General features: G+C 37.8%; 3 protein-coding genes across 4 annotated transcripts; all 3 read right to left on the reverse strand.

Moving 5' to 3' along the window:
• Positions 1-954: 954 nt before the first annotated feature.
• LOC112723329 (ubiquitin C-terminal hydrolase 22) lies at positions 955-5,535 on the reverse strand. The gene is made up of 3 exons (XM_025774656.3): positions 4,314-5,535; positions 3,960-4,084; positions 955-2,040 (listed from the first exon to the last, which is right to left on the reverse strand). The coding sequence occupies exons 1-3, from the start codon at positions 5,207-5,209 to the stop codon at positions 1,268-1,270; spliced, it is 1,794 nt and encodes a 597-aa protein (XP_025630441.1). The 5' UTR covers positions 5,210-5,535; the 3' UTR covers positions 955-1,267.
• Positions 5,536-12,193: 6,658 nt separating this feature from the next.
• LOC112723332 (uncharacterized) lies at positions 12,194-14,274 on the reverse strand. The gene is made up of 3 exons (XM_025774658.3): positions 13,918-14,274; positions 12,799-12,857; positions 12,194-12,697 (listed from the first exon to the last, which is right to left on the reverse strand). Exons 1-3 carry the CDS (start codon positions 13,990-13,992, stop codon positions 12,355-12,357), a joined length of 477 nt encoding a protein of 158 aa, XP_025630443.1. The 5' UTR covers positions 13,993-14,274; the 3' UTR covers positions 12,194-12,354.
• Positions 14,275-14,683: 409 nt separating this feature from the next.
• Positions 14,684-17,367, reverse strand: LOC112723330 (uncharacterized). 2 transcript variants are annotated; one of them, XR_011867973.1, is made up of 4 exons: positions 17,160-17,367; positions 16,092-16,847; positions 15,618-15,995; positions 14,684-15,519 (listed from the first exon to the last, which is right to left on the reverse strand). XR_011867973.1 is itself a non-coding variant. In XM_025774657.3 (3 exons), the coding sequence occupies exons 1-3, from the start codon at positions 16,166-16,168 to the stop codon at positions 15,183-15,185; spliced, it is 792 nt and encodes a 263-aa protein (XP_025630442.1). In that variant the 5' UTR covers positions 16,169-16,640; the 3' UTR covers positions 14,684-15,182. The 2 variants fall into 2 exon arrangements, 1 of the variants encoding a protein (XP_025630442.1); XM_025774657.3 differs by lacking the exon at positions 17,160-17,367 and having other exon boundaries at positions 16,092-16,640.
• Between the last annotated feature and the right edge of the window lie 406 nt (positions 17,368-17,773).

A 17,773-nucleotide genomic window follows, 5' to 3' on the forward strand; every position in this document is an offset into this window, starting at 1 on the left:
TATCATTTGATCTATAACTCATTGACTATTTGATATTGTTATTTAAGATAGATATTTTTAAATTTTAATAATACATAAACAATAAAAACATAAAAGATTTCTTTTTTTTTTTAATTTTTATCATTCATTTCAAAAATTTAAACTAATAGGAGAAGGAATCATAAATAGTTATATCTTTAACATTCTTTCTCAAGTAAAAATCTCTTTTGAATTTATTTGATTTTTGTAGAGATCTTCTTTTCTATTTTTTTTATGATTTACTTTATGCTATTTTTTTATTTTCGAAAAACTAATAGAAAAAAATATTATGAATAGTTATATCTCTAATACTCTCTCTCAAGCAATATCTCTATCATAGAGACACTTGTTGGTAATTCTACAAAAATAAATTACCTAGAGCGGTAAAAATAAATAAAATTGAACAGATCAGTAAAGAAATCTAAATTAAAGAAATCAATTCATGAGAGAGCAATGAGGCCGAAATTAAGAATTTAAGATGTCCTGAGGAGATCTAGTATATTTGTCATGTAGTCCAACATTTGATATATTCAATAATTTTGCCAATGTCTTCCACAGATCCACTCTTCCTTATGTGTGTGATGGAATGTTTTTACCGAAAAATACACTTGGGGACCATAGCACTCTTAAGATAGCAAGAAGAGTATTAATTAGGAGCAGACCCGTTATGCTTGTTATTGTTATCTTATGGTCCTCGCCACTTAGTGATTCTGTATGGCTGTATGCGTATTTGGGAGTTGGGAAATTATAGTTAACAAGATTTACGAAGGTGAACTAATTATCTCTAACAGACAAATATCCATGTATGAATAAATTATCCCGAAGGATACCTCCACGTCTAAGTCTCTCCCATTGATCAAATACTTCATCTGCTTGTTTCTAAAGTTGGGAACTTATGATTAAAGAACTTGTTGCCATGAAAAAAATACCAGGAAATGATGGAACAAAAGATAGAAAAGAAAGAACAAGAAACAACTTGGTTAATCCATACCCTCAATTTTCCAAAAAGTTGGAGTGCCTCAAAAACTCTGGCTCCTTTCTTGATCCAACTTGAAAGTATAAATTAACTCTAAACTCCTTTAGAAATCATACAGATTGCTAGATATGAAGGGAAGAAAAATTGGGTTCCATTCTTTTTTTTTTTTTTTTTTGGGTTTCCTCATGTATAGATGGAACCATGGTATATGTTGGTGATAAAACTGGTATAAACCAACGAATTCCAATGATTCTGACCCATCTCCTGTGAAAATCACAAGGCAACCTGTTTATCTGTTGCCTTATAGTAAAGCATCTTCTGTACATAGAACATCATGTAACCCTGGGCCGCCCTCACAATGTTCTCATCAACTCGAGTAATCCAAGCATCGTCGCACTTGTACCACTGATTGCTTAATCGCAGGTAAGTTACATAATGGCCAGCATCTAGCTTGCCAGAGTGAGTAACGACAGCAAACAATTCAAACTCCGAAGACAGGTCATTCGGAGCATCGGGCTCGTCTCCATCAAAAGGAAAGATTCTGTTCCCAAACCGACTCCTTAAGATTGACGAGGAAAGATAAGGAGCCATGTCCAGTGAGAAGGGGAACTGGAGATAGCGGTCCACCTTTCTCGACATCTTTCTTGTTGAAGAATGCTCAAATCTCTTTATATGGAAGCAAGAAACAAGGGGAAGCTTCCTTATGGACATTTGCTTGAGAGTTTCCTGCCTGACTTGACACTGCTGACAAAAAAATTTTTGGTCCGACCCCAATCTCTCTGCTCTTGTAAATCTCTCCAAGCAACCCACTAGGGTAGATGTCCCACAGTTTTGGCTAGAACTCATTAAATCGGACTCACCATTGCAAGAATGATTGGATGTTGCTGCGGCCTTCTTGGTAGAACCTACTTGATTTGGTTCCAAGTCCAGTGAGATGTCTATGCAAGGGTCATAAGTTGTGGATGTGAAACCACAGGCCATACACATAACATCTGATCGCAGGATACCAGAGAATACCCTATGAGCAATACAACAGTCACCACTGCCTGCACCATCAATGAAATTGAGGTCACACAAAATGTTACCTTAAAGTGATTCGTTTATGAGCAAATCTAGCATTGAAAATCTTTTTTTTTTTTTTTTCACATTTCAGCAATTTCATTAACTTTTTTCAGCACATAAATAAGGTAATATTTTAATTCCTTTGAAGTTAAATAATTAGAAAGTCAGAAACCAAGCTCACCCCAATCTTAAAGCTGAGATGCTAAAGTGAGAAGAATGAGTTTAAACCGTGGAATCAACACTCGTACATTTATCAAGTTACGCGGCCTAATTTTCACCCTTCGGGTGAGATGCTTGTGCATCGGACTATCCTTTTTAAATAGATTATTTCCTAGGCTCCCACCAAGATGCACAGGTCAGAGTCCACACTCCACAATACCATGCTTCCTAAACAGATAGCTGATAACTGGTTGTATACTACAACATAAACAACTAAACTTAAATGCTCCTCATTGACCAAAAGAAGGACACATAACTTGCATGAAAGCCAAGGAGGCATAACTGCAGGAAAACTCACAGATTCTAACACATTGATCATTGCCCGAAAACTAATGCAACCTTGTCTCCCTGACAGAGCATGCCTTGTTTAATTAGAACCTAAACATGGAAAAAGGTGGAGTTAATATTAACATCACTTGATCTGGAATCTCCTATATGATTATTGAAGAGGCTAAGGCAAAATTGACTTACTGGGACACACTGGAGTATAGCTGCTAACACCATCACACCAGAAGATTGTGGTTGAGAGAATAAGCCCTAATTGTTTGAGCAATTGTCAACTCCTAATGCAATAAGCAAGAGACCTAAACCCTCCCCTGCAGTTAAATATTGCAGTAACTCTGTTATCTTATTTGAACAATTTTTAATGCAAGAAGGAAAACTGAAATCAAGACAATGTGCCCTATTGATCATCTTCCTCAATCAGCATGGTTGTAAGTTGTAACTATGATTAAGCTGAGCTAATTCATCAATTTGTCAGCCGTTGAAATTGGTAACAGATTAGTCTCTTATAACATCTAAGGGATTTGTGTTCTTGACAATCCAATGCTACTTCAGAATACCACAGAGACAAGTCTCCTAGTGTCCAAAGTTATCAAATCCTCTCAAATATTATATTATTTAGTAAGTAATAGAATTTGATCACTGGTGAAATCTTCTCAACATGGTAATAACACCATAATCAAAGATACAAAATGAGAAGCATTGCAACAATCAATATCCTGGTTTTCTAAGGACTATGATAGGGACATGAATGCACTGAATAAACATAATACAGAGGATCTAAAAAAAAAAAAAATAAAACAATACAAAACCCTAAAGAATGGTACCAACTTCAACAAGAGTTAGACAACAGCTACAAGCCATTGCTATTTAAGGAAAAAAGAAGATTCAGTTTTATGAAGAAAAATAATTAATTGTATAAACCAGAAGAAGCCACTTTCCTAATTTTAGCAGTGAACTCAAAAACGAGTAAAGAAATTTCAACCAGCCTTAAAAGTTTAAATTTCACTTTGATTTTCGGATTGTTTGTTTACACAAAAAGCACCGAAATGAAAGTGTCATCATGCAAGAAATTTCTTTCATGCCATAAAAGTCAAACCTAGCGGCCTCTTTCCTCCCAAAAGAATGCAATGATATTTGTGCAAATAAAACTTGTCCATCAGTTACGCCACACGATCGATAACTAACTTCCGTACAAACAAAGATCATTCAAAGTTACTACGAAATGACATGGAACTCTTTTTATCATCTACAAATTCTTCATTTCCGAATTTAACAGAAAGAGAATGCTCATGCCACATGTTTTGTAAGGCATTTCATGCTAATCATCTGTACTAGATATGATCACTGACAAAGAAAAACATCATGGATCCCATCACGTGAAAAATGAAAAACTTATGACCTTCACTATCCAGCTTGCGGCGATCCTTCTCCACCTTTTCATGGATCCCATCAAGCATGGAAATGAAGAACTCATGCGCATCTTGTTGTTCATAACTGGCAAGGTTAGCTGCATGCTGCCACCAACTGAAAGATAACAAGAACAAATCAAACTGATAAGTAAACTTTCTATATTAGAGTGACCTTATCAAAACAGAACCCACCAGATTTATACATGTATAAATAATTAAATATAGAAACAACACAACAACAACATCAATCAATCTACAAACATAGAAACAAAACAAAAACTACACAGAGGAACAAACAAACCCTACATACAGTACAAAATGCAAAACCATGGCTCTATAAGCACCTGTATAAGAATTTTGCGGGGCTATAAGGAACACGATCTCCCGAAAACGCAGCTGAGAACATAGCATCCATGTCACAAGCCAAGCATACTCGCGCATTATTGCTCCCGTTAGAGCCACCACTGTTGCCTCCGCGTCTCTTCGGCCCATTGCTTCCAACACCGTCACCGGCATTGCTCTTCCTCTGACAAAAATACCGGTTGTGCCGATCGCTCAAGAAGTAGTTCCTCAAGGGCGGCGTATGAAGCAGCGCCTGCAGCACCGAGTTCATGAAGCACGTGTTCCCGAGATTGTTCAACCCGCGCAGTCCCCACGGCAACTCCGGCGAGGAATTATCGCCGGCACCAGCGATCGGGCCGGAGCAGGTCGCGATCGTAGCTCTCTCGCGCAGATCCGGCGCCCAGGGCCGGTAATCAACCCTGCGTCGCTTCCGGAGATTCTCAGGCTGTGGAGGCGGGATCGCCGGTGATCCAGCTCCGCCGAGGGTGGAAGCGGCGGTCTGCGCGATCACGACGGCGGCGTCGAAGTCGCGATCGTAGACCTGGTCACGACACGCGCAGCAGAAGAGCTCAGCGCGGTCGACGTCGACGGCGATCTGGTGGCCGTGCGGCATGGAGGCGGCGTGAGCTGCAGCGTGGGAGGAGGAGCCGGCGGCAGGGGAATGGCAGGAGACGGCGGCGCAAGTCATGCAGGAGTAGAGGCGGGAAGGAGCGGAGAGGCCGCAGGCGGCGCAGCTGGGGACCTCGTCGGGATCGCGACGTAGGGCGGCGCGGCCGCCGGGAGGCTTGATCCGGAGACAGGCATGGAGAGCGCGGAAGGGCTTGGAGGAGGTGCGGCGGAACTCGGCGAGGTGGGGACAGGGGTGGGGGACGATCTGGGTGTTGATCTTGGAGGACATGGCGGTGGAGGAGGGTGAAAATGTGGCGGCTGGTGGTAACCCTAGGATTGGAGGGCGTAAGGATCATGGACGGCTGAGATTGGAAGAATGGGAGTGAGGGCGCATTGAGTTTGATGAATGATTCGTTTCTGTTATTCTTCTTCTGTTTGGTTGTGTTTCGTTTCTATTTATTGCCTACTATTGCGGATGGCTGTGTCTTTGTGTATTCTGAATTGTGTGTTGTGGGACTGTGGGAGTGGCTCTACACTCTGCGCTTCTCTTCCCTACTTCATTTTCTTTCTCACTTACTTACTCTCTTGCTCCTCTTTCTTTCGGCCCAAATAAAGGGCCGAGTTCAACTATTAAATGTGAGGAAAAAAATTCCAACAACTGTTTTTTAACTATTTAGGATATTTTGAAAATAATACCAAAAAAAAAAAATGATATTTTGAAAAATTTTAGACTTTTTTAAAAATATATCAGTTATGTTTAATAAATCAAAATAAAAATTTTAAGAATAATATTAAAAAATTAATACTAAACAATTAATTTCAGTCAATATTATAGTAAATTATCAAACAAGTCTAATATAAAATCCACCACACATAAGTATTTTTTGATTTTGATTTTTAGATGTTTTTATTTTTAAGAGTTTTGAATTTTTTTTCCTTATGTTTAATGTTGGCTGTAATATTACCTTTGTAATGTTGGCTCCCAAATTTTTTTCAAAATTTAATAGATATAAACAAAAATGCTATGTGCATACTAAAATAAATTATTATGTATTTGTAAATAAATATATATATTATTTAATTTATTTTTAATATATATTTTATATTAATGACAGATTTAATATCCACTTAATATAGTTGAAATAACTTTAAATCTTTAATAAATATAAATGTAATAAATATATAAAATTATATTAAATTTGTTAACTTAAGAAAAAATATAAATTAGTTTTAAAAAATAGCTTTTAGAAACATTCTTAATTTTTTAAATATGATTACACAATTTTTTTTATTTACTAAATATAAAATACAGTTTTCGTACTTTACGAGTGCATGTGAAGAAGTGCTTTTAATTTCTACTTATAACGAAAAATCTTAATTTCCCCCCTTCATTTTAAAAATATTTTTATATGCATTGATTAATAAAATCTCTACATTAAATAATAAATAGACTAAACCACTAAAAATAACCATAAAAGATTGATTCGCTGACAAAAGTAACCATATAAGATCATAACTCCTCAAATGTCCATAATTAATTAGCTCCGTTTGTCAAAAATAGCTAAACTTGTGTAGCCTTAACAGAGTGGCATACATAAACTATTTTCTTCGTTCTTCTTGGTTGGAATCCAATTTTTGCAGGATAAAATCATACCCGAGCACAATCATCCATCGTTACGAACTACTCCACAGGAGAACCCTGAATTAATTTATTCTCATAAAATTCGACCAAAGTTAAGGAGAGAAGTAACTATAAGTGAAGAAAGCAAATTTTCAGGAGCTTCACATACGAAGATGAAGAAGAAGAAAATTCCGGATGAAAGATGTCATTAGGTGAGTATGTTGTCTTATTGGAATCTTTGACGGCTACTAATTCTGGAAGATGGTTTATTCGTTGTCCCTCTTCGAAGGTATGGAACATTATTTATGATAGTTAGACAAGTATGGAGTTCTTCTGCATCTGTGATATTTCAATTTTTTTGGCTTATGTAGAGTAAATTGCAATTATTTTGTTTGGCCTGATGAAATGACGGGGATAGCAAAGTTTGGCAAGGTGTTTGATTAGAATACTCAATGAGCATGAATGTGGTGTTGCTAATCAAGATGTGACGACTGAGAAGAAGATTAAAGGTGAAATCAAAACTATGAGAATATAGCTTGTGTCTGTGGTTATTTTTGTCTAACAGAACTAATCAATTGTGGATATATAAAGAGTTATGATCTTCTATGGTTATTTTTGTCAGCGAATTAATTTTTTATGGTTACTTTTGGTGGTCTAGTCTAATAAATAAAACATAACCTACAGTCAATTTTTTTTCTTTTTTTTTTTACTGTTATAGACGGATCTAGAAATAGTATCATGAGAGGCTAATAATATATATAATATTAAAAAATAATACAAAAAATTATATAATGGAAGATTTATTACAAAATATACCGATAGAGAATATGTTTTAAAGTACAAAAAATATGTGTGTACTTTTTACTAACGAAGTGGTCGATTCTTCGTATCATAAAATTCATCGACAATAAATCTGTATCAAATTTTTTAGCCAATTTTCTTTTCAATATAATTAAAAGATAATTAGCAAGAAATTCATCTTTCATTTTGTTTTTGAGTTATTCTTTATAATATTCATAAATAAAAAAAATTTCTCAGTTATAACAAAAAGGATGGTCACAAAAAGAAAAAGAATCCACTTTATGAAAATTTAAAAAATTTTATTTAATTAAAAAATATTAGTAATAATATCTTTTTCAATTATTTTTTAATATTATTACTTATTTTTTAGATATTAGAAATCATTAATATTTAGGTTGAATTAAACTTTTATTTATAATAAACTAAATATTAAATAAATTTTTTAATAAATTAAATCATATTTAATAACTTATTACTATTATTTCTTTTAAAAAATAGTTGGGGCGAGGCCTCCCTCATCGCATATTTCCGTCCCTATCTGCTGCTTTATCCTCTCATATAAAAAAATTTAATGACAAAAAAAACAGAAGAAAATAAAGATCTCCATTTTAAAAAGGATTATTAATCTATTAACAAGCTAAAAGATTTGAAAAACATAAAGATAAAAGTAGGATATGAAAAACAAACAAGCATTACAACAATATCTTTTCTGTTCCAACATTCATAAGTTTGATTAATATTTTATTCCCAACTTAGAGATTGGTATTTGTCACATACATAGTTACATACCCATCTAACATAAATATTTTAAGTTTGTTTCATTTGTTGTTCATTTGTTTGTTTGGTTTTTTAAGTTGTTGTCATCTTTGCTCAACTTTTGTGTTGAGCTATTCTTTAAAAAAATATATAGAGGTAATGACCAAATCAGTACCCGAAAGATTCAAACGCTGACATTTTGGTACCTCACTATTGTTATTGATAAAATGGTCCTTAAAAGATTTTAAAATTTGACAAGCGTATCCACGAGTTCACCGGAGCACATTTCCAGCAAGCACAGTGCTGATGTGGCCACCGTGTTTTGGTGACTTGGCAAACCACCCCCAAAGTTCCCTCCCAACGCACACTCCCTCCGCTTCCCTCTCCCTCCCTGTCGCAGCCCCCATCCCCAACGCACACTTCTCCCTAATCGCAGTCCCCGCCGCATCACAAGCCCCTCCCCAACGTACACTTTCTCTTTCTCCCTCAACACCACCATTCACAGCAACAACAACTTTAACATCAACAGCAACAACAACCTCCACCACTCTCTCTCTCTCCACCACTCCCCTTTTCCCAACGCACACTTCCCTCTCCCTCCCTTAACACCACCATTCACAGCAACAACAACCTCAACATCAACAGAGTTGCCCCAAATCATGAATTGTCCCAAATTTTTAGGTTAAATTATCATTCAAAAAGATTAATCACAATAAAACTCAGAAACAAATTCATATACAATAATCAAAATAAAATAAAATAAAATAAAATAAAACTTAATACAGACACCAAGATGGAACCCAGACAGAGGAGGCATGGCAACGACTGGGGGATAGCAGTAAGCAAATACAAGCAGTGAAGACGACAGCGGTGAAGGCGTGCAGACATCGCAATGCTACGAAAGAGACACTGGCGGACGCAGAAGACCCGACGACGAGATGGCGACAGTGCGGTGTCAATGACACTGGCTCTGTAAGACTGAGAAGGTTGAGCTCTACTGCTGTTTTGGGGGAGAGTGAGTTAAGAGTATGAGACACTGTGTTGGGAAGGGGATTAGAATTCAAAGAGGCAAGGGAAGGGGATTAGGGTTTAGAAAGGAGGATTTTGGATTGAGGAGGAGGGAAGTGCATTGGAGATGGGGAATTAGGGTTAGAGAGGGGGAAGGAAGAATTAGGGTTGGAGAGGGGGGAGAATGCATTCAGAAAGGGGAAGGGGGGAGTGCGTTGGGGAGGGGGAAGGAGAAGAATTAGGGTTGGGGGGATATTTGCCATGTCATCAAAACGCAGTGGCCATGTCAGCACTGTACTTGCCGAAAATGTGCTCCGGTGAACTCGTGGATACGCTTGTCAAATTTTAAAATCTTTTAAGGACCATTTTGTCAATAACAATAGTGAGGTACCAAAATATCAGCGTTTGAATTTTTCGGGTACTGATTTGGTCATTACCTCAAATATATATATGTAACTTACTTATAATGGTCATGAATGATGAATGATAATCATGCTTCAGGGTTTAGCATTTCCCTTTTGAAAGTCACAAATGCCTTTAAGAAATTTGAGATAGGGAATTGAAGGAAATCCCAGAAACACGAACGACCAGCAATCATCGGAAAGCGTTGTGACAGCATTGCAGCATGCTTGTGTTAAATTGCTGCTTCTTTGGAACTGAAACAGTGTCTCTGTGACTGCAGACACACACTCTGGTGTGTTGTAGAATGCTTTGAGGCACTTTCCGGGATCTGCTTGGCCCAGGCCCACATGTGAAAGCCCAATCTGAGCCCAAATCAACATGCATGCAGCTCCAACTGCCACCATTCTCGTCAAACTCAAAGCCATTGCGATTGAGAATTTGTGCAAGTTTCTGGCTAACTATATATATATAATTAATTGATGAGTTACTTAAGAGAAGTTTGGTAACGTAGGGGTAATTAATCCATCCAAATTACCGTTATTAGGGATTAAATTATTAATTATCTACGCCCCATAACGTTACTTGGTTGAATGAATCACATGCATGTAGTTATGTAGTGAAGGATTTCAGCTTTGTGCAAAATGTCACGTTTCATGATGAAGTACTTTGTGCTATGGAAGAAATCATGCATGTGTGGCACATGATGACACATGCAAACACTATGATTTTGTTCCATTTATTTATTTATTTATGGTAAACGAAGCAATATAATCTGGTTTTACATACATCACGTAAATTTATCCTATAGTAATCTATCTTTTTATGAATGATGTTATGATATCTAAGATCAGGCCACTTGATTTGGGGAACTAAATTAACATACATTAGAAGAAAAATAATATAAGACTAACTGATAACCTAGTTGCCCCGTAATCGCGGATTGATTAGTAAAATTCTCCATATCTCAAAAATAACTAAACATTAATAATTGTATCAAAGCTTAGTTGTTTCGGGAATGAAGAAGCTCATCCCTGCGTTCTCTAATTTTATCCATATCAAGATTTCTCTTACGCTTTTGTTAGATTAAAATAGGTTTAATTATTGAGTAAGCTGATTTTGGGATTCACTAAGGATTGAACTCTTGACTTTTCAGATCTAGAACTCTAATACCATGTCATGAAACCACTCATCCCAAAAGTTTAAGCTAATGAAAAAAGGCAACACTAATAGTTATATCTCTAATACTATCCTAAACCTTCATTGTACACATTGTACAACTATTCTATTGGCTCCCTATATTTCCTCTTAATTATTACATTGGTCTTTAATTTTACCAAATTTGTAATTAGATTTCTATACTTTTTTTTTCTTTTCAATTAGATCTCTACACAATGTTTTTAATTTTGTAATCAGATCTTTGTCTATGTAAAAAATGTTAGAATTGACAGAATATTTTTTTACATTGAAGGTATCCACAATTAACAACCTAATTAGATCATTGACCACAATGTTTTTAAGAAAAATATTTCGTTAATTGTAATGTTTTTTTATACGAAAATGATTGATTATAAAATTAAAAATTGTGTAGAGACCTAATTAAAAAAATAAAAGTATAAGAACCTAATTATAATTTGATAAAACTATAAAAACTAATAAAATAATTAAACTATTAAAATATGTATGGATACCAGAATCATGAGAAGGAAGAAATGAAAGATGTAAAGAGAAGCATATGAAAAAAGCAGTCATAATATTAGAAAATTTGAAGAGAAAGCTCGGCGACCTTAAATTAGCTTTGGCCACTATTCCGTATTATCCCTATCATGACAATCTCTAAACTCCAATTTTAATACTCCAATTGGGATTTATTCGGAACCCTTCCTTTTTTTTTTCTTTTTAGAATTGGTGGAAAATGCATATTTGGAACCAAATAAGAAGACTAAATACCTATTTTGGTCCCTTGAGATTCACGCGATTACTTAATTTGCTACTCGAAATTTAAAATTATCTATACTAGTCCTCCAGGTTCGAAATTTAAAATTATCTATACTAGTCCTCCAGGTTCAAGTCCGGGCACCAATATGATCCCTCGGCTTTTTTCGGCAATAACTAGGCAAACAGAGTGTTGAGATGGCACCCTCTCTGCCACGCTGGATGATGAGTAAACAACATCGTTTACCCTTGGCGCCCAAACAAGTCAGAAATGAAGAATAGCGGTGATAGAGAAGAAAAAGAATACTTTATTTTGAGTCTCCATTGTTTCTTCTCCCTTCGTATACAAAGCGACGACATTTATGACTTGTTTGAATGTCAAGGATAAACGACGTCGTTTACTCATTATCCAGCGTGGGAGAGAGGTGCCATCTCAGCATTCCGTTTGTCTAGTCATCGCCGGAAAGAATCAAGGGACTACATTAGTGTCTGGACTTAAATCTGGAAGACCAGTATAAATAGTTTTGAATTTCAAAGACCAAAATGAATAATCGGGCACAGGACCAAAATGAGGATTTAGTTCAAATAAGAGGATTTAATCCAAATCAGAAAGCATCTTGAATCTCACTAAGCTCTTCGGAATCTACATACCAAGATTCAGACAAGAGATATTCAAAAGCGCACGAGAAATCACGCGGAATGCAAGCAAATTATTCATATTAGAATCGCTAAGAACAAAAAACGAGAAGCAGATTAGAACCAATGAGAAATATTAATATAACAATAATAATCGTTCACATTTTAATAAAGCAAGATAGGTTTACTCAACAAGGTTACTAATTTCTGTCCTAATCACTAAACTCGACTCAAATCCATTCCCCGAGATACAATTTCCTACTAATACAATTCTGAATTCACTTTCTCTTCTTAGATGGTGGCTGTGGAGTCTCCTCTTCATCTTCCTCCTCCTCTTCTTCCTCATCTTCCCCCTCATCATCATCATCTTCCTCATCCCCATCATCGTCATCATCATCCTCCCCATCATCGCTGCCTCCAGCACCATTAGCCTCAGGATCATCTTCAGGATCAGCCCCTTCCTCGTCACCTTCATCACCTGAATATTCCTCTTCTCCATCATCATCCTCATCATGTGCATCCTCATCATCGTCGTCGTCATCATCCTCATCCTCATCTGTTTCACTATTCTTGTTTTCTAGGAAAGCATGTTTCCTCTCACGAAGGTCTTCTAAAGGAAACCTGACCAAGATTTAATATATGTCAAAATATTTAATTAAGTTAAACATTATTATATCAAAACAACTGCAGTATCTTCAATGTCAACATGAATTTATGCTTACCTTGCATCAGTCAAATCTGAAGATGCCGAATTACTGACACTCCTCAGCAGATATCCAATCTGAGGGGAAAAATCAGACAGAAGTAAAACAAAAGATGTTTACTGAATTCAATGCAACAGATTATAACAAGTATATTATAGTTCATACTCAACAAACACATCTAAGATAAACTGAAGCTATGGCATGCATATGTGGATGAAATTCTATGTCACAAACTTAAATCTACTAATGCAGTTTTAAGAATTGTTCATATCCAAGAAGAAATTGTTTGTCATCCGTTTTCTCTGTAATCTTCACAATGGGACTTTGGACAGACAGATCCACTTTAGTATACAACATACAAAGAAACTAATAGAAAACTTTGCATCTGCTAAGGTCATATTTGATATATAAAGAAACTAATAGAAAACTTTGCATCTGCTAAGGTCATATTTGATATATAAACTCTAAACTCTTAACCCCATAGGAAGGGAAAAGCAAAAGGAATAAGTGGAAAATTGTTCTTTCCAATTGATGCGTTGTGTATTTCCTTTATGCTGTTATGCATGAATACCTTTGTACACGTAATATAGAGAAAAATGAAGCACAAGAAGTACCCCCTTTACAAGCTATAGAATGGAAAGCCCAAACTACATCAAATTTTACAGCATAGAGGCCGAAAATGCAACAACAGGCATGCACATACGAGTGAAATGCAACATCTGAATATGCCAATAACACTTTGTATAAACTAAAAGCAACGCATCTATCTAAATCTAATAGCATATTTAGTCATGACTTACAGCAAGCACCAAAACACATCATGAATTGCCCAAAACTCAAAACCCGGTAGCTAAAAGTGGGAACAGGTAAGCAGTTCCACTTAAATTCAATCTAGTTACATGAAAGTGAAACACAACTGTAAACGGAAACACTTCTAGCATAGGTACTAAAAACAAGATAAGACACGGAAACAAATCCACCATTCCTTCTTTGTTCTTACTGAACTAAGCAAATCACATGGAAACAATGAAAAACACAAAGAACCAAAAATTGTTAGAAACAGCAATGATTGAATGAGGTTCGAAGTGACTGAAAAGTGCAAGATTCTAAAGAGAGAGAGAAAGAGGAATGAATTACGAGAGCGAGAGATTGGGCAGAAGCGAGGACAGTGTGGGCCAGAAGAGAAGGAATCTGAAGCTGAAGAACCTCCATTGGCAAAAAGAGTGTGAAGCTGAAGCTAGAAAGCAGAGAGTCAATGGGTTTCGGTCCGAATCTGGTTACAGTAAACCCCTCTTTCTCCACCGTTTTAGGGTTTTTGTGTACGCCAATCCGATTCCCTCTTTTTTGTTATTCTCACCCCCCAACTTTTCTTTCCTTCCACTCCCAACCCTATTTTATTATTTTATTATTTTGATAATTGAGATTTGAGTCTGAAGCGCGTTCTGGTCTTCTGGAAGTGCCCCTAACAATTTTCTATTTTCCCAAATTCCACTTGTGACCTTCTTTTATTTTTATCCACTAATTTTTAGAGCTGATTTCTTTCTTCTTCTACTTCTTTTTTATTTTCTTTTTTTGGGCCAACAAACTCTAAATTTTCGAGTCGTCTTTGGATCTAGTTACCCTGTGGGCTTCGGCCACTTTTTGTGACCAAAAACAATAATTTAGTAGAATTACTCTCTGAATAAAAAAATTCAAAATACACCATTTTTACTCTGATTTTTTATTTAAATAAATAAAATAAAAATAATAATTACCGAAATAAATATTTTTAAAAAATCTATCGATTTGCGTTTTCAGTCATATCTCATTTACACTGTAAACGAGATATGACACGTCAGCTGCAACGTGGCTATCTCGTTTACATTGTAATCGAGATACATGGAGTATTATCCCAACAGCTATAAAAGGATGTGTAACCCTTGATATTCTTCATAATCTTTTTCTATCCTTTTTGTGTCTCTTATTTCTCACAAATACAAGACATTAATAGCCAGTAGTCCATACATAGTTGTGCTTGTTTATCCCAACATCCATGGGAGGATCATGGTGGAGCAAGTAAGGAGCTTTCTGCAGAGGTGGGACACGCCGACACGGTGGCGGTGGTCCTTCCGTACACTCGACCTATGTGCAGGACGAGTATCCCAAGCTGGTCGAGACTGCTGCCCACCGGAACCGGATGAATGACACGCTCCTTGCCCCGAGGGAGGGGGAGGAGGTGGAGGAGTCGATCCTGTAGGTGAAGCGACACTGTGTACTGGTACGTCTCCCTCATCCTCCTGACGGTCGAACTCCGCCACCTCCTTCGACTCTGCGTCACCCCTAGCCCGTTGAGGCCTGGCCCTCTCCCTCCTGATGGGCTCACCTGGTCCACGCTCTCTCTGCCCCCGCTCCCTCCTAGCAGGTCAGTGAGTGGCCTCTCTAACCTCCCTCGCACGTCTCCTCCAATCCGGCATGCCCCTCGGAAGAGTCAGATCGTCTCTCGGCTGGCTAGCAGTGGGCTGGACGTCGGGGGGCAACTCTACCAGCCTGGGGTCCTCCAAAACCTCCTGCCCCGATAGATGCCTCACACGGCAAGCCCCATGCCACCAATCGTAGTACTTACTGGTAGGCCTAGTGTCAAACGTATGGTGGACGATAATCCTGCGACCGGGCTCGAACCTCTGCCTCCAACCGTCGTACCACTCCTGGAGTCGCTCCGGCCACCAGACATCCTCACCATGACCAGTGGTGGTCAGATACCTATTGTTAAACACATTACGTAAATAAAGTAGTATCACTATCAGAATAACAAACAACTACAAATGTATAACTTTGAAGAAATTAACCACCATTCATACCTATCAAGGTTCACCGGAATGCCTGGCACTGGCTGCTCCCTGTTGAACTGCTGATTCACCCGATCAACGTGGTGAAACCGGACAATGTTGAAGCACACCAGTGGAACAGCCGACAACCATGTACCCCACTCCTCCTCCTCACGGAACCAGTGCGGGCACAGGGCCTGCAACGCAGGGTCATCGTATACCCTCCATGCAAACTGAACAAAAATTTGGGTAACAAAATAACAAGTATTACAACACAGCAAGTATTTAAAATAACAAAAATCTTTAATTACATGACTAATCTCATCGAACCGTAACCAGTCGATCGATACCCTCCAGTACAGGACCCTGGCCTGGTGCTGATCCCTACTCTGCTGCTGCAGTCCAACTAACCTGACAGTAACAGGGATATATACAATTCATTAAGTAACAAACCATGCGAATTAACAACAATGTTTAACGCGAAATGAAAAAGTAATATTTGGATACCTTGCAGCTAGCGGATACTGGTAGACTCCTCTATCTGGTGGACACCACTGAGGAAATCTCTGGTAAATCCAACTCATCAGTAGCGGAGTGCAACCGGCGATGTCCGTGACACCCCACTGTACCGCCAAACAGAGTGACTGGTAAGTCCAGGCCAGCACAGCAGAGCCCCAAGATAACGCCCTACATTCCGCGAGGCACGAAGTCCCGGAGAAGCGGTAGCCACCGTACGTGAACCAGGTTGTTGGACTTGTCTGTCAACAAATACCCTCCGATCAGTAACATAATATAGCATCGGGCATACTGTCGGAGGGTCTCAGGATTGTCGGTCGGGGGTATCTGGCGGACACGATCACGCAACCAAACCAACTTTAGCGTGAACGACTCCTTCCTCTGCACAGCCTGCTGTGCCGCCACCGGAGGCCTGACACCAAGCAGTTGCTCAACCATGGCCCACGTCTCTGTGCCGTACCACCTACCAAAGTCATGAAGGCACCCCCCAACGGGGTTCCCGTGTGCACGTAGGCCTAGGTGATACGCCACGTCCTGCAGGGTGATAGTGACCTCACCCCACGAGAGATGAAACGTGTGTGTCTCCGGACGCCATCGCTCCACGAGTGCCGAAATCAGGGAATTGTCAAATGTGAAGTCCCTGAGGGGCACTGTGTCGCCGAATCCAGCCTCAGCCAGATACGAGACGATGGCGTCCGGTGGAGTAAGGGTATGGCTAACTCGTCGGGACAATAGAAAGCGAGACCTCTACGAAACGAAAAAAAAAAAAAAGATTTTTAACCTATAAAGAGATAATAATAAATTTTTGTAGCCTACTTAAGAACAAAGTACTACTACTATTTACGAACATACTACCATGTGTCTACTCTACAGATGTCTTTAAATTACTTATGTCGGTAAGCAAATCTTAATTAAGTCATACCAATCTTACAGAAGCAAATATTGTTCCAAATTAATCCTACAGTCCAATCCCTAAAGCATTTTACTCAGTGCTTGTCACTACCAAACTACCCTAACAATATCTACATACTTAGATTAATCAAACATAACGCAACTAACCTCGAAGTCGGCCGCCCCGGCGTAATGCGACGTCTCGTTTAGTCTGTTGATGTCCCGATCGTTCCCCGCCTGGCGTGCCATCACCGTATCGAACTCAAATATAGTAGGAAAGGGTAAAAAGAGGGGAGAAAGAGTTTGACTAAGTCAAAATGGGGTCCAGGAACAGCATGTAAACGACTTATACTTATAGGCGCCGTTCGCTCTTATCTCGTTTACAGTGTAAACAAGATAAGGGTCTATCTCGTTTACCGTGTAAACGAGATAGCCACGTTGCAGCTGACGTGTCATATCTCATTTACACTGTAAACGAGATATGACTGAGAAATATAAATCGGTAAATATTTTTAAAAACATTTATTTCAGTAATTATTACTTTTATTTTATTTATTTAAATAAAAAATCCATTTTTACTCTCTTCTATTATGCAATTATTTTTTATTTAAAAATTTTCCAATTTTAATGTCCTAATAAAAAAATTCAAGCTAGAGGCAGGTTTCCAATATAAATCGTAGTCACTTTCACACATAGATATAACAAAATGTTACTGTTATCAACCAAAACAGAAAAAAGTGAAACGAGTATAACAAGTGAGCAACCGTATATATGTAAAATGA

The sequence above is a fragment of the Arachis hypogaea genome, chromosome 11 (genome assembly GCF_003086295.3).
Source record: "Arachis hypogaea cultivar Tifrunner chromosome 11, arahy.Tifrunner.gnm2.J5K5, whole genome shotgun sequence".
NCBI lineage: Eukaryota > Viridiplantae > Streptophyta > Magnoliopsida > Fabales > Fabaceae > Arachis > Arachis hypogaea.

What these genes read in the sequence shown, in the direction of transcription:
- LOC112723330 (XM_025774657.3), bottom strand. Translation starts at nt 16,168, where the DNA reads ATGAGTTGGATTTACCAGAGATTTCCTCAGTGGTGTCCACCAGATAGA. An exon ending in CAGTATCCGCTAGCTGCAAG is followed by an intron (nt 15,996 to 16,091) that starts GTATCCAAATAT and finishes TGTTACTGTCAG; the next exon opens with GTTAGTTGGACTGCAGCAGC. An exon ending in ATTCCGGTGAACCTTGATAG is followed by an intron (nt 15,520 to 15,617) that starts GTATGAATGGTG and finishes GTTTAACAATAG; the next exon opens with GTATCTGACCACCACTGGTC.
- LOC112723332 (XM_025774658.3), bottom strand. Translation starts at nt 13,992, where the DNA reads ATGGAGGTTCTTCAGCTTCAGATTCCTTCTCTTCTGGCCCACACTGTC. An exon ending in CTGCCCAATCTCTCGCTCTC is followed by an intron (nt 12,858 to 13,917) that starts GTAATTCATTCC and finishes TTTTCCCCTCAG; the next exon opens with ATTGGATATCTGCTGAGGAG. An exon ending in TCAGATTTGACTGATGCAAG is followed by an intron (nt 12,698 to 12,798) that starts GTAAGCATAAAT and finishes AATCTTGGTCAG; the next exon opens with GTTTCCTTTAGAAGACCTTC.
- LOC112723329 (XM_025774656.3), bottom strand. Translation starts at nt 5,209, where the DNA reads ATGTCCTCCAAGATCAACACCCAGATCGTCCCCCACCCCTGTCCCCAC. An exon ending in CCCGCAAAATTCTTATACAG is followed by an intron (nt 4,085 to 4,313) that starts GTGCTTATAGAG and finishes GTTATCTTTCAG; the next exon opens with TTGGTGGCAGCATGCAGCTA. An exon ending in CCGCAAGCTGGATAGTGAAG is followed by an intron (nt 2,041 to 3,959) that starts GTCATAAGTTTT and finishes TTGATGGTGCAG; the next exon opens with GCAGTGGTGACTGTTGTATT.